At 50.6% G+C, this 13,432-nt stretch overlaps 1 protein-coding gene across 1 annotated transcript in view; it reads right to left on the bottom strand.

Annotated features, from left to right (window-relative positions):
* The window catches only part of Crispld2 (cysteine rich secretory protein LCCL domain containing 2), a 60,228-nt gene that overhangs the window by 14,000 nt on the left and 32,796 nt on the right, over window positions 1-13,432 (bottom strand). The window contains exons 8-13 of the mRNA XM_020158543.2: window positions 13,329-13,389; window positions 9,659-9,725; window positions 9,072-9,202; window positions 6,848-6,891; window positions 5,763-5,835; window positions 3,328-3,403 (exon numbers count right to left, since the gene is read on the bottom strand). Of these exons, the coding sequence (XP_020014132.2) occupies window positions 3,328-3,403; window positions 5,763-5,835; window positions 6,848-6,891; window positions 9,072-9,202; window positions 9,659-9,725; window positions 13,329-13,389 (452 nt within the window). The remainder of the gene's footprint in view (window positions 1-3,327; window positions 3,404-5,762; window positions 5,836-6,847; window positions 6,892-9,071; window positions 9,203-9,658; window positions 9,726-13,328; window positions 13,390-13,432) is intronic.

Here is a 13,432-nt window from a genome sequence, read left to right on the forward strand (position 1 = left end):
AAGAAGAAAAGCCGCCAGCAGTCCTTGTGGAGGTAACATTGCCATCAAAAGGTGGAGGCCGGAAGCCAAGGCACCCACGTGCACCCTTGAAACCCGAGTCTCTTACATCCCTGGACTGATCTACCAACTAAGCAGAGGCCAAGTCTTCGACTCACACGACACATCATGCTGTGTTCAGAAAATAAGCAACGAAGCCAGAATCGTTAGCTTGCGGTGGGTGCCTGGGGACTGATGAATCCAAGAGGTGGCAGCAGGACTCCAGCCTGTGGGGTCTGCTTCCAGCACTGAGCACAGAGCCCTGTGGTCCTGGAGACAGTGGGACAATTGACCACCCAGTCTGCAGAAGGGAGCATCTATTTTGGAGGAAGGAGCCACAACTTTCCAATTTCCAAAGAGGGTCTGTGTCCCCAAAAGACTGAGGCAATACACATGCATCCATTCAAAGAGAAGCAGGGAGACTTTTGAAACAAAATAGCCACTTTGGAATTCCTCTGATTGGCTGTCCATGGAGGTGGGCTGTGGAAGTGAGCACAAACCCACCTATTGTTCTCACTGACAGGCCGGATGGGCATTGTCTGACTACCAGAAGTGAGGCCCTGAGGCTGCTGCCTGATGGTGTGAACACCTGGAGGGACGTCCTCTGATCCTTTTGGTGAATGCAGCGCTCACACCCATGGCACAATCTTTCCCACACCTCAGACCAGTGACACCCTTATTCAGACACGCATCTCAGACTCTGGCTTGGGCAATCATGGTCCTTCCTCTTCCTCACACCATGCGCCTGAAACAGGTACAAGGTGGCCTCTCTCTTCTCAGGCCTGATGCGACACGAATAGCAAAATACTTAGGAACAACCAATGGCAGCTTATGGCTGGCAGCCACACCTGCCTCATTACGGTGGCCACACAACCTGGGGTGACCTATGTCCACCATGGGAACCTCTTCTCACTCTGCAGTGGGGTCCAGCACAGGTGAAGCTCTGGCGTAGTCACATGCTCTAAGCTCTAAGTGTGTCGCTCGCATCGACACAGGGAGCCTCCAACCCTGCAAGGTAGCTGTCATTATTAGTCCTCTCAATGGATAGGGTCTGAGGGCTTGATCGCCCCCGCTCACCGCTGCTCAGGGGTGAGGAGCAGGGCATGGCCAGCCAGAATCCCAGTCCAAGAAATAAAAGGCCGTTGTGACAACTTAGTAAGAGCCAGGCTGGATGCAGCGGCACACAGGTGCAGTGGCACATAGGGAGTACTTGGGAGAGGGGAAGAGTTAACAAGACAAAGTCCACCAGCAAAAGGCAAATCCCGCCTCCATCCCCACAATCAAGACCTCTCGAGGGACTCTCATTTCCAACCCAGTGGTCCTCCAGTGCAACCCCCAACCAGCCACATCCTCAGCCCCCGGGGATGTGCTAGAAACTCAGGTGATCTTCGCGCCACGTGGATGGATGCACTGAGTCAGATTTGCTGTGGACAGGCAGGACTGGGAGAGGTGGTGAGCCAGCACCCCACTGCAGGGTGGCTCAATGCCCAATGGTGTGACAGCTTGTCCAAGCAGCGGGTGAGGCAGGGAGGATGAGGAAGGAGATGGGGAGAGCTGATCCAACACCTCATGCTGGTAAAGGTCCCAGCTCAGTTAAGCTCAGGCCTCCTGACCTGGCTCGGCTCTCAGGGCCACGCCTGGTCTCCCCTGCCTGCAGCTCACCACAAAGCAAGGAGTTGCCAAGAAGGCACTGCTGTGAGACAGAGGCTGGGTACTCAGAGGCCCTCGAAGGTCGGAGACAACGCTCCCAAAATAAATCTCTTAGCTACACAGACATTTTCCAAAAGGCATCACCATTTCCCAGAATACAGAGTGACCTAGAAACCTCGGCCAGCAAAGAGCCTCTGGGATGGGGGTGGCTGTCTTCCTTCCCTTTTTCCTCTGCCCTCCCTCCCTCCCTCTTCCAAACCTCCCTTCCTTCTTCTTTTTGTTTTTCTTTCCCTTTGAAGATATTTTTTAACATTGACCTTTTAGTATCTTCACTTACGTATTCCCTCAACAAACACTGATTGAGGGAGTGATTACGAGCAAAGCCCTGACGTAAGCATCATGGTTCCAAAAACTCAAAACCCTAGTGAATGCATTAAAGGCGCACTCAGGGCAGTTATAAGGGCAGGTAACTTCCGGCAAGGCAGGAGAAGGATAGCACATGCATGTGCCTGGCTCTCTGCCATGTGTGACTTGGGGCAGGTTATCTGAGCTTTGTTCTCCCCCTAAGGATACCTGGAGATGGCAGTTTTTGAAAACTGCCATGGTAGGTATTGAATAAGAAGTTGATTTGTGTTTTGATTCGGTATGATCAAGCTCTCACATTTCTAGCTCTTGACTTTATATGTTTAGCTGCTATGTTGTTTGATGTACAGAGATTGCATTTTTAAGTCACTTTAAAATCACAATCTCTGTCTTTTCATAGCAAAATCTGGCTCAAACATTTAGTATAATGATTGATATAATGTTCTTTTACTCCCTCATAAAAGTCAGAACATTTAGAACTCAATTTTAGCTGAGTAGCTTTCGAGATGAAGAAGAAGGAAAAAAAGACTCATAAAGAGGAAAGAAAAAAGATGGGAAAAAGGCTTAGTCACAACAGCTGTCTTGACCTTAGAGAACTGAGTGACCACATGTTTACAGGAATCTGAACAATCGAAGGCAGATGGAGAGAGAGGAAGAAGGTGGTGGTGAGGGGAGATGGTAAAAAATAATGAGGAAAGGTTGAATGAAACCTTAGCTGGAGACACTGATGCTAAGCCATCGTGGTGGTTTAGAGTCCTAAGATTCCCTGAACTGCATAAGCCCAGCTCTGGGCCACCGCATCCCTAAGCCCTGGACAGCTAGAGGGAACAGTCTAGGTTCTGGGAAATTCATGAAGGAAAAATCAGGACACAGCTTCCTGGTTCAAGGTAGGAGGGAGAGATGGAAGAAGAGACTGCTACCGCAAGAGTGGTGATTAACAAGGCAGCAGCCAGGAGGCAATTCGTATTTTCTTTTGTGTACTTTATCCTAGAATGTGCATATGCAAAGAGAAAGGCAGTGACTTGAGTGACCAGGATGTGTAAATGAACCATCAGAAATACAGCAGAGAAGCATGAAAACTTTCAAACTATAAGAGGACATTTGGGTAAGGTGAGGCACACCTGCACCTGACTTCATAAGGACAGATGGGTGGAAGGAAGTCCTCAACAGTTGGTCTCAACTTAGCCAGAGGCACTGGAATGGACCTTGGGGTTGTGTCCAGGCCTTAGGTCTGGGTTTCTGAGGTCTTAACAGGACCGAGGATGCTAGATTACTCACATCGGCATAGATGTTGGTTCCAAACACGGGGGCCCAGTAGGATGGCTGGTCTTTACAGTGTGCAGGACAGCGGACTCTAGAAAACAGGAGAGGGAAGCATCAGCACAAACCAAACATCCTGAGGCAGTTCTCTTTATTTGAGTGCCTAGATTCAAGTTTCTAGCTGAAAGCAAACTGCTATACTAGCTTGTTCTTTAAGAAAGACCAACCTCTCCCCCATCTTAGCATGGGAAGATACCGTGCCCTTCTTAGACAGTGCGTGTAGAGTTAGAAAACCCTATACAGAAGACACGCAGAAAAAAGCAAAAAGGAATAAAAGCTAAGAGAGAGTGTGTTGGACTGTGACATTGTGCCTCTAGCGTTTGGGGGTGCGGGGACCAGTTCATACTGTGGGTACATCGTGCAGATTACAATCTAGAGATTTTTAAGGCCACTTCCCTGTGTGGAGAGAAAGGGGTGAGAGCCCTCACCTCAGTGACTCACAATACTCTAAGAAGCTGTGCTGATAACCCAAGGCAGAGAGGCTTATGTCACCATGGCCTCTGTAGCCTCCACCCCACCCAAAGCCCAGGGAAAGAAGTGAGCACCTCAAATGAAATGGGTAGGCCCCGGGTGGCTGGCAAGCTTCAAACAAGGAAAAAGCATGAGCTTTGCTTAAGAAAAGGTCTTTTGTGTTTATCTGGAACCCTTTACCACAGGCTGGAGCCCAGGGACCAAGAAACCAAAATGGCGGCCGGAAGCCATCTGGCCCTAAGACAGGAAGGATTCTTGCAGGGAAGCAAGTCAGGCAGAGGGACTGAAGCAGTTCTGAGGGAGAAGAGAGGGGGCCGGCAGGGAGAAAGGGCATGTGTGCGTGGGCAGACTTCTTTTAAAAAACATTTGGCTGTCTAAGAACTCAGACTTTCCTACTTCTCCTGGAATGGCAGATCAGAAACACATTTTGGACAATTTACTTTGTCAAGTTTTTCTTTTGTTTTCTGAAATTATTTCCTTCTGCCTCTCTTAATGTTCAGGCAACTCTACAAAACAGCTGTTATCCCCACTTGAACATTCAAGGGACCATCCAGGTGGTGGAAGGGCAGAGGAAGCCAGAAGAAAGCCCAGAGGAGGAAGAGAGTCCTGAGCCCTTCAGGGGCGATCCCAGCCCAGGCCTCTGCAGTCTCCCCCCGTTGTCCCTTCCAGAATCCACAAGACTCTATGCCCAGGATCAGAGTTCCTCGGATGCTGCATCATCCGGGGTCCTCGGAGTGGTGGGTGCCAGGTGACTCCCACCTATACCCGCAAGCACAGCGGAACTAATCAGATTGCCTTCTCTGAACAGGACAACTTCGCTTCACTGTGTCTTCTGCAGTTCAGGCAAGGGCTGTGCGACAAGCCGGCAAGGTGCTGCCATGTCCAAAGGGCTCAGTGTTGGGAGCCCTTAGGAGGTCCCTCCACGGAAGTGAGAACGGAGGACATTCTCCATGTCCCCTTTCAAGGGGCTCAGTGGGAACAGATGTCAGCAGGACACCTCGCATTCAAGGCTATGAGGCATCACCCTCCATGAGCTAGCCAAGTTGGGACAGTCTATAGACTCCCCAGAGGGGCACAGTGCACATGTGCGGACCTGAGCGTACATGCCACGCGAGAATAACTGCGGCACATGTAACGTGGACCAGAGCGAAAGTGTGGCGAGAAGCATGAGAAACCCACAGGTCTACACACAGCCATGGCCCTACTACAGTGACACTGGCAGATGGCAGTTGACAGGAGCTGTGGAAGAGGGACCTGACCACAGAACCCTTTCTGGGGGTGGTAACAGTGATCCTTGCCTCTGTGGTGGTGATAGCTGCCCCACGGCACAGTATGTCAAACGCACCAAACCCTCTGCTCATACGGGTGGCTTTTATTGTGTACCTAAATGGAGCACATTCTTAAAAAGTTACTTCTAGAGGGATCCATAGGAAATATAAAAACAGATCAGGTGCAAGAGATGACAGGCTAACTAAAGGGACAAAGGACAAGCAGCTTCCAGAGCTTCCGGGCTAACCTAAAGAGATGATGGCTGTGAAGGGCCAGGAGGGAAATGAGTCATTTTGACAAGGAGGAGGGCTCCTCTCCTAGGGATCAGCGTGATGTTGAGTGGGCACAGCTACTTCCTTTGTTGCATTTGCCAGAGTGGGGCTCTGAGACCCGAGGACATGGCATTCATCAGACATGGCAGGGCCCCGGGGAACTTTTTATTGCTCCTGCTGGGTCATCTGGGTTGAGAGCAGCCTTCTCAGGAAGACCAGAGGTTCCCTGACTTAGAGCTCAAAGCGACTGACTTGTGGGTACATCCCAGTGCAACGCCTTCCTCTCAGGCCCAGTGCAGACAAAGGCAGATGCCAGGGAGACCCATGAGAGAAGAGACGCAGTCTGCCTAGCCCTGTCAGGCAGCGTTTCTCCCACCTTACCTCGGGCAGTGAGTGGCCGGCTTTTCAAATGGGCACAGCTGAGCCACCGTGGTATAGCAGTCTAAGTCTTGCTCTGAAAACAGGAACACAGAGGGAAGCGTCAGGTCCCCAGCAGCCCTGGGCTCAGGCCTTGAAGTGGGCAACTGCACAGCAGGGACCTCTGCTACATGGGGCCCTGAGCAGAGCTGGGCAGAAGGCTGGAAGGTCCCTCCATCCACTTGGGCACTCAAGAGAAGACAGACCAACCCCGGAATGCTGGGTGGAGGTGTCTCTGTGGGGCCCATGGTACTCTCCATGTCAACTGTGCTCTTTGGTGTTGAAGCCTGTTCCTTACTTTGTCATCTTTGATTCTCATAGCACGTGGAATTCTAAGTGTAGAGATGGGAAATGTGGACTCAGAAGAGTGAAGGGGCACTGAGACCTCTAGACAGGGGTCCAATTTGGCCAACTATCACTCAAGCCTCCACTCCTGGTTAGAGCAGGCCCTCCTGGCCACGCACCCCACCCTACCATGTGTGAACACCCAAGCAATGGAAACAACTGGCCAGAGATGGCAGATAGGTACCACACACTTTCCGTGTCTCCCTGTCTTGTCTGTGGCAGACATTACTAATCAACCAAGCTCTGTTTTCTGCTGAGCCCAGATTTCTGCCTCAGAAACCATGCCCAGGGAACCACCAGTTGGTACTGGGTTGGGGTGGAGCTCAGTGGTAGAGTGTGCTGACCTGGCATGCCCAAGGCCCTGGGTCCCATCCCCAACACTAGGGAAAAAGAGTTTGCAACTGATAGACGTTGACTCCCAATGAAACTTCTTGGCCACTCCAGTCGCAGGCATCAGGACTGCGGCAACACTTAACCAGCAGCCCAGGGCTTGTGTTTCTGACTCAGCCACCGAGGGCCAATTTCAAGTCTCAAAACATTTAGAAACTGGTTAAAGAACCTTTTCAGAGACCTCCCAAAAATGCCTCTCTGAGCCTGAAAGCAATGATGCTGGGCTGGCAGAATAAACCGATAAATAATGTCTACAGGAAGGGAAATCCAAGATAAACCACCCATTCTGGTCCCACAGAACCTGGCCAGCTTACCTTTCACTTTTGACATGAAGAATGAACTTGAGGGCTTGTTTTTGCTGAAAAAAAAAAAAAAAAAAAAAAAAAAAGCTAGGTCAGGGCACACAGAATCACATCTAAAGCTCCTGTGCTTACCTGACAGCCCCAACTTCACACTTCCCTACTCGAAGCAGAAAAGCCTGGAAGCTCTTAGTATATTCTAGAATAGGGCTTCTTAACCTTGTCTACCAAGGACTCCTCTGGCAGCCTAGTGAAGCTTGCAGACTCCTTCTTAGAAAAAGGGTTTGAAATGTAAAAGGTGTATTTCAAACATTGCAAAGGAAATCAGTTATTATTGATATCCTTATCAAGCAAGTTTGCATTAAAATTAGACCTGTATTCCTTTATCCATGCATGGGACAAGGGAATCTACAGGGGGTCGTCTAACTCCCACCACTTCAGGGTAATGACATCAGGGACCTGTTTCCACATGGTGGTGGCAACAGCTTCCCCACGAGAAGTCATCAGCCCTGCTGACATTGCTCGAGTTCAACCCTGGCAAGGGAAGGAAGGACAGACTCCATGCCAACTAGAGGCTGACCGCAGGCCCCTGAACCCCTCCACGGGAACAGCCTGCTCTGGCACCCCAGGATCCGAACACTTCACCAAGCGCCCCCTGTGTGGCTGCCTGTGTGGCAGGAGTCAAAGTCACCCAGCAGCACCTCGCAAATATTTCCCTTGCTGTTTCATTAACACAACCCCTACCCCAGGTCCCTCGGGAAGCCGAAGCTGGAAGCCGGAATGTTGGCCCATCGCCCGCAGCCTGAGACCTTTCAAACAAGTCACTCGGCGTTTGTGAAATGTTCTGAGTGGCCCACAATGCAGATAGGACGCCCTCTGTCGTAACACCTGTGGGAGCATTGGTTCAGAGCCCTCCTCGGCACAGATCCTGGCACGGGCACTGACCGGGGAAGGCCTCGGTGTGCGCTCAGAGCGCACCCGAGTGAGCTGGGACCAGGTCTCCAACGCCTGCTGGGTGCCCCGGGCAGGCTCCTGGCCGTGGGGGTGGAGCATCCCTAGTGCTCAGGGAATTGGGAACGTTGCCACTTGTAGTGATCAGGTATGGACCACCTGGGGGTCAGCTCCGAGTCCTACCCTTGTGACAAATGAGGGTCCATCACAAAGAGCTGGAGAAACTGACCAAGGATGCACAGTGGGGAGGACGTGGAGTGGGTCTGTAGGACCCCATAACCCCTGTGGGCCCTGCAGGCTCCAGGTCACCTTACACTTCTCTTTCCACAAGACATGGCCTCTAGCCACTGCCCAGGATATCAGAGGTTTATCACCATTTGTAGGTGACAAATATCATCTTGAGGAAAAGTAAATATGGCAGGAGAGTCCCTTCCCTACCTGAAGTGCTTCTGATTGGGGGACCTTTGCACAGACCTCCCTGGTTGGCCATCCCTACTCCAAAAATCCAAAGTCTGAAATGCTCCAAAATTCAAAACTATCGAGTGCTCAAAAAACTTCAGACTATTTCAAATTTCACATTTTTTGGTGGTGGGGACAGGGTCTCATATGCAGCCCAGGCTGGTCTCGAACTCCTAATCCTCCTGCCTCCCCTTCCCCAGTGCTGGGATGACAGGTGCACCACCACACCTGGCGTTTCAGATTTTTAAATTAAGGATACTCAACCTGAATGCCTATTTTAAAAATGAAAAGTCTGGCTGGGCACCAGTAACATACACCTGTAATCCTAGTTACTCAGGAGGCAGAGATCAGGAAGATCATAGGCAACCCAGGCAAATAGTTTGAGAGACCCCATCTAGAAAGTACCCAACATAAAAAAAGGCTGCCAGAGTAGCCTGCCTAGCAAGTGTGAAGTTCTGAGTTCAAATCCCAGTACTATAAAAAAAAATCTGAAATAAAAAACCTTTGTTTAAAAAAAATGAAAAGCTTCACTCCCTAGGAAGAAAAAAGACCAGCCACTGCACAGTCCAGGACACCATCGGCCACTCATGATGGCACGTCCTCAGTGACCAGCAAGATAGACAAAAGCAGAATTCACACCTCAAGTGAGACGAAGGCCCCAACACCCGAACAGAAGCCACTAAGTGGCCCCAGGGTGTTCTGGGTTCTGGGACTCAGGCCATTTTTAGTTTCCTCGATTCCTTATGTTATTCAGTACTTGTCAACGCTTCAACACCACTTTTATAACCAGAAAAGGGCATTGCAGGAACCCCAAGTCTGGAACGGGTACCTTAGAGACTCCACACCGTGTCTCTGAGACGTGATGAAATGTGGCATCTTCCCTTTCCTGGTGATGTCCACCAGGCCTCCTCTGTCATCAATCATTCCGGAATGGATGGCAGCCCGGCAGATGCTGGATGACTGCGTGGGAATGGGGGGAGCATAATTATACTTAATTAATCCTTAGCAGAAACACCCAGGATGTTTGTCATCAACCCACTAAACACCAAAGAGCCAGACCAGAGCTCACCCCACCTCCGATTGTCACCTCTCTCCATAACTGCGTCCTTGTTCCTGGGTTGCTTATCTTAACGGACTCATCTGATCTGCTTTACCAACTAAAAAATGCGACAAATGGCCCTTTCTCCCCGCCCAGTGGAGCATGCTAACACCAGGTACAGTGGAGCCTGGGCTTCCCCGGGATCAGCCCCAGTTCCTGACAATGGCCCCACCCGAGAGCCCAGGAGTCCGTGTGCAAAGCCACTCCCCACACACCAGCTTTGACCAAGGAGTAGAGAGAAAACCTTTCTTGTGAAAACCACCATCTTCTTTAAAAATTCACGTGAGTCTGTTTAAAGAAACGCTGACCACACTCACACTTTCATAAAACACTGATCCGAAAACCTTTGCCTTGCTCTTCAGGCAGCCTGCTGGGCACTGATACCTGCCAGACAAAAATAAAATGGTGTTCAGAGATAAACACGGTGATTTAATCACAGGGCAATTTTATCTTTTCTTCAATAGCTTCTTTATTGAATTTACAAAAGTTTCATTAATGGTGATTTTGTTGCTTGTGCATGTGTGTGTGTGGTACTGGGAATCAAACCCAAGGCCTTGTGCATAGGTAGACAAACGCTCTGCCACTGAGCTAGATCTCCAGCCTAGCTAGATCTTCCAAATTGTTACTTTTGAACAAGTGATAATTTACTCAGGCCCAGACTGAAGTTCATGTGCGCACACACAGTTGTCTTAAAAACTTATCTTCATGTGTTCAAGACTGGTGTTAAACAGACAAGTCACAGAAGAGAGATGGCCTCAAGTGTACCCACACATCAAAGATGTGAGACTGAAAAGAAGTCACTTTCTAGGCATCACACTGCAAGGGTTTACAAATGGGGCAAAACTCAGTGGTGGCACTCCTGCTTATGACAGAGCACAAACCAGCCTGTGGGGAAGCCCTTGGGCTCTTATGGATGGGTCCTTGGATTTCTCTTCTAAACACATATCCCAAGCAGAAAGCCAGAGAGACCTCACGTGTGGGCCAACCCTTCGTCATTGTGGAAGCTGGAGAGACGTCAGCAGGTGAAATGGCCGGTTTTTTGAACCCGTACACCAGCATCGTACACAACCACTGAAGATGAGGGGTTTGGGGAATGTACCTGGGCTTTGGAAAGCAGGGCAATGAAAATGTTAAGTCAAACCACACACACAGCACCAGCCTCATCTACACAGATAAAAGATCCAAAGGAAATATTGAATTGCTGAGCTCCTGGAACACTTGCCTTTTTTCTGTAAACTTTGTGGTGTTTTCTGAGTTATTTACAATGAACAAAAACTCCTTTCAGAGTCAGGCTGAAAAGCCCAAGTAGATGTTACTTACACCCAGGCGAGGCTGGGCAGCTCTGGTGTCTGTGGGCCGGGCTGAGTTACACTTGCTGAGTTTAGGACAGACTTTCAACTTGTCCCTTCACAGGGCCCCCATCCCCAACTCCAACCCCAGGAGCAGCTTCCAAGCTGACTGACAAGGTGTGACGTCCTCACAACAAGCTCAGCCAGAAAGCACATTGTCACTAAGGACCACTGGAAGAATGCGAGACCCGCAGGTTTGCGGGTAGATATAGATGCACTTCTGGGTGCACCTGCTCACTTCCCAGCTCCCAGCACAGATTCGAGCAAGCGTCACCCTGGCTTTGGGCACACCTGTTCCACCACTCATCACTGCCACATCTGACACATCAGCCACACACTAATCCGTGTGATTCCCACAGTGGGTGCTGAAGTACTGCCGGCCATTCAGGGGCCCAGCGCACCTGTGGGATAGCCTCACCTGGGTGACTGAGACCACCTCGTATCACTAAGTACAGTGTTCTCACACAAACCAGATCCCACATCCCTGTGGTACCAGGAGGGAGTCACTGCCCTCTCTTGGCAACAGGAGCTTTAATAATTCAGCTCAGCTTTACACAAACCGAGACCAGAATCTACAGGAAGATAGGCAAGGTCCCCTCTCCTGGGAACCCAAGGGTCTGCGTGAGGTGGCAACACCTGTTGGCTGTGAGCTGACAGGAAGAGCGGCTAGACAGATGTGCTGTGAGAACCAAGCACGCTCTGCTTGGCAGAGGCTCCTCGACATCCAAACGGACCTCACTAAATGACTCCACCAGCTGGAGGGAGCCAGGCAGCCACCGGGGGACACTGGGGCTCACTCATCTGAGAGGCCCCTCCAGAAGCAGTTCTGCACACAGAACTCTGGGCCGTTGCCCCAGAGTTCAACACAGGCAGGTGGGACAGAGCCCCGAACCCAGGCAAAAGCAGCAGACAAGTTTTCCTGTTTATTGCTTATGATACATCTACTTGCACACTAGGCACTTCTACACCTTGGGAATTCCTTTTTAAGTCAATAACCAGTAATTCTGGCACCAGCCTTGACCGAGTAGAAAGACACCAGCTGACAGTGGGGGGTAGGGGGGAGCACCTTGGGGACAGACAATCCACAGCTCCCTCTAGGCTCTGTCAAATTCACCTCATTGAAATCTTTAAGTTTCCCAGAAAGACTGTCTAAATTACGTTGCCAGCAGGGTGGCTAAGCATCCTGGTTCATCCAGGACTTTTACTAACACCAGGAAAAGTCCCTGGCTAACTGGGACCACTGATCACCTCTTCTCAGCTTCTGGGGCCAGGAACCAATGGCCCATTTCAAAGGGACATTGTGAGCAGCGAGCAAGTTGACACGAGGAAAGGGGCTTTGTGCAGTGGGTGGTACCACCACAAGGACCATTCTAACTGTGAATACCGTCCTGTGCTTCTGAGCCCAAATCTACCCTCTCTCTAGCTCGCCCAATCCCCTCAGCTCCCTTTTGACGCCAAGCAAAGTCTCTAGGTCGAAACTATCTTGCCCCAGGTGCCACTTGGGCCACTCCCCATCCTTTCTTTGGGGTTTCTCAAGATGATACTGACAAATTCCTTGAGTCAGGGTGAGCTCCCAAATGTTTACCTGACACCCCAGAAGATTCTACAAGGCTCTCGGTTTGAGGACATGCAGCCCAGCTTAGGGCTGGCAATCCCGTGCTACCATTTCCTGGAGGAGCTTTGAAAATGACACGAAAAACCCTAAAGCCACACATGAGGCTTGGGCCATCTAAGACTAAGTTGTCATCTCTGGGCACAGAGCTCAAGAAGAGGTACTTTCTGAAAGTTCCCGAGATGTCCCTAACGTCCACTTGTGCAGGGACTGTGTTCTGAATGGGAAGGGCAGAGATCCTGCAGGCTGGTAGGAGAGCCATACGCAGCTTGAAACCATTGGGGCCGGGAGTATTTACACCACGGGAACTGGCAAAGGCTACAATGTGTCACTGTTGACATCTCTGAGAGCACTGCTGTCAGGGCTGAGAGTCACCAGGTCACAACAATGAGGGTTTACGTTCACCATGTCCTCAGAACGCACTTCATGGTGGGTGGCCCGTGGGGTACTACCCTATCCCCACCAGTGACAAGAAGCTTAACTGGAGGATGCGCCCAGTGGGGAGAAGACCCAAAGTTTGATTCAAACCACCAGGTGAGTTCTCAACCTGGGGGAAATTTTACCCCTTGGGGGACATCTGTAGATGCCTGGAGACATTTCAGTTGTAACAACCAGGGAACGTTTAATAGGTCAAGTCCAAAGACACTGCTCAACAATCCTATAATATTCAGGACAACCCCACCACAGGGACTTATCTGGCCCCAAACGTTAGTAGTGCCAGTTAAGAGAGCCCTGGTCTCAGCTGACAGCAGCTGACCATCTTTGTGTGCCAAGCTCTCCTTTTCAGTGGTGGCTGTCAGAGAGAACCCTGGCATACCATGGTCAGTCTAACTCACGATGTGGAGCTTGCTCAGGTGGCTTCTGGCTCAACCTGGCACACCTTCGTGCTGAAGGTCACGAGTACCATTTTCCCAGGAGTTTCCACGCAGGTTGGCTTAGGAGGCAATGAGCTAACAGATTGTGACATGGCCTCTGGCCCGTGGCAGGCTTCAAGGGTGGCAAGACAGCAATGCAGCCAGGCCTCACCTGTTGCACGTAGACCCTTTGCACTTCTCCTTCATCTTGGTGTCGCAGTGGATGACTTGGGCTGGGAGAGAAATGTGGAAATGCCTGTCACACTGAGTTTGGGT

This window comes from Castor canadensis, chromosome 15, assembly GCF_047511655.1.
Source record: "Castor canadensis chromosome 15, mCasCan1.hap1v2, whole genome shotgun sequence".
In the NCBI taxonomy this organism is placed as follows: Eukaryota; Metazoa; Chordata; class Mammalia; order Rodentia; family Castoridae; genus Castor; species Castor canadensis.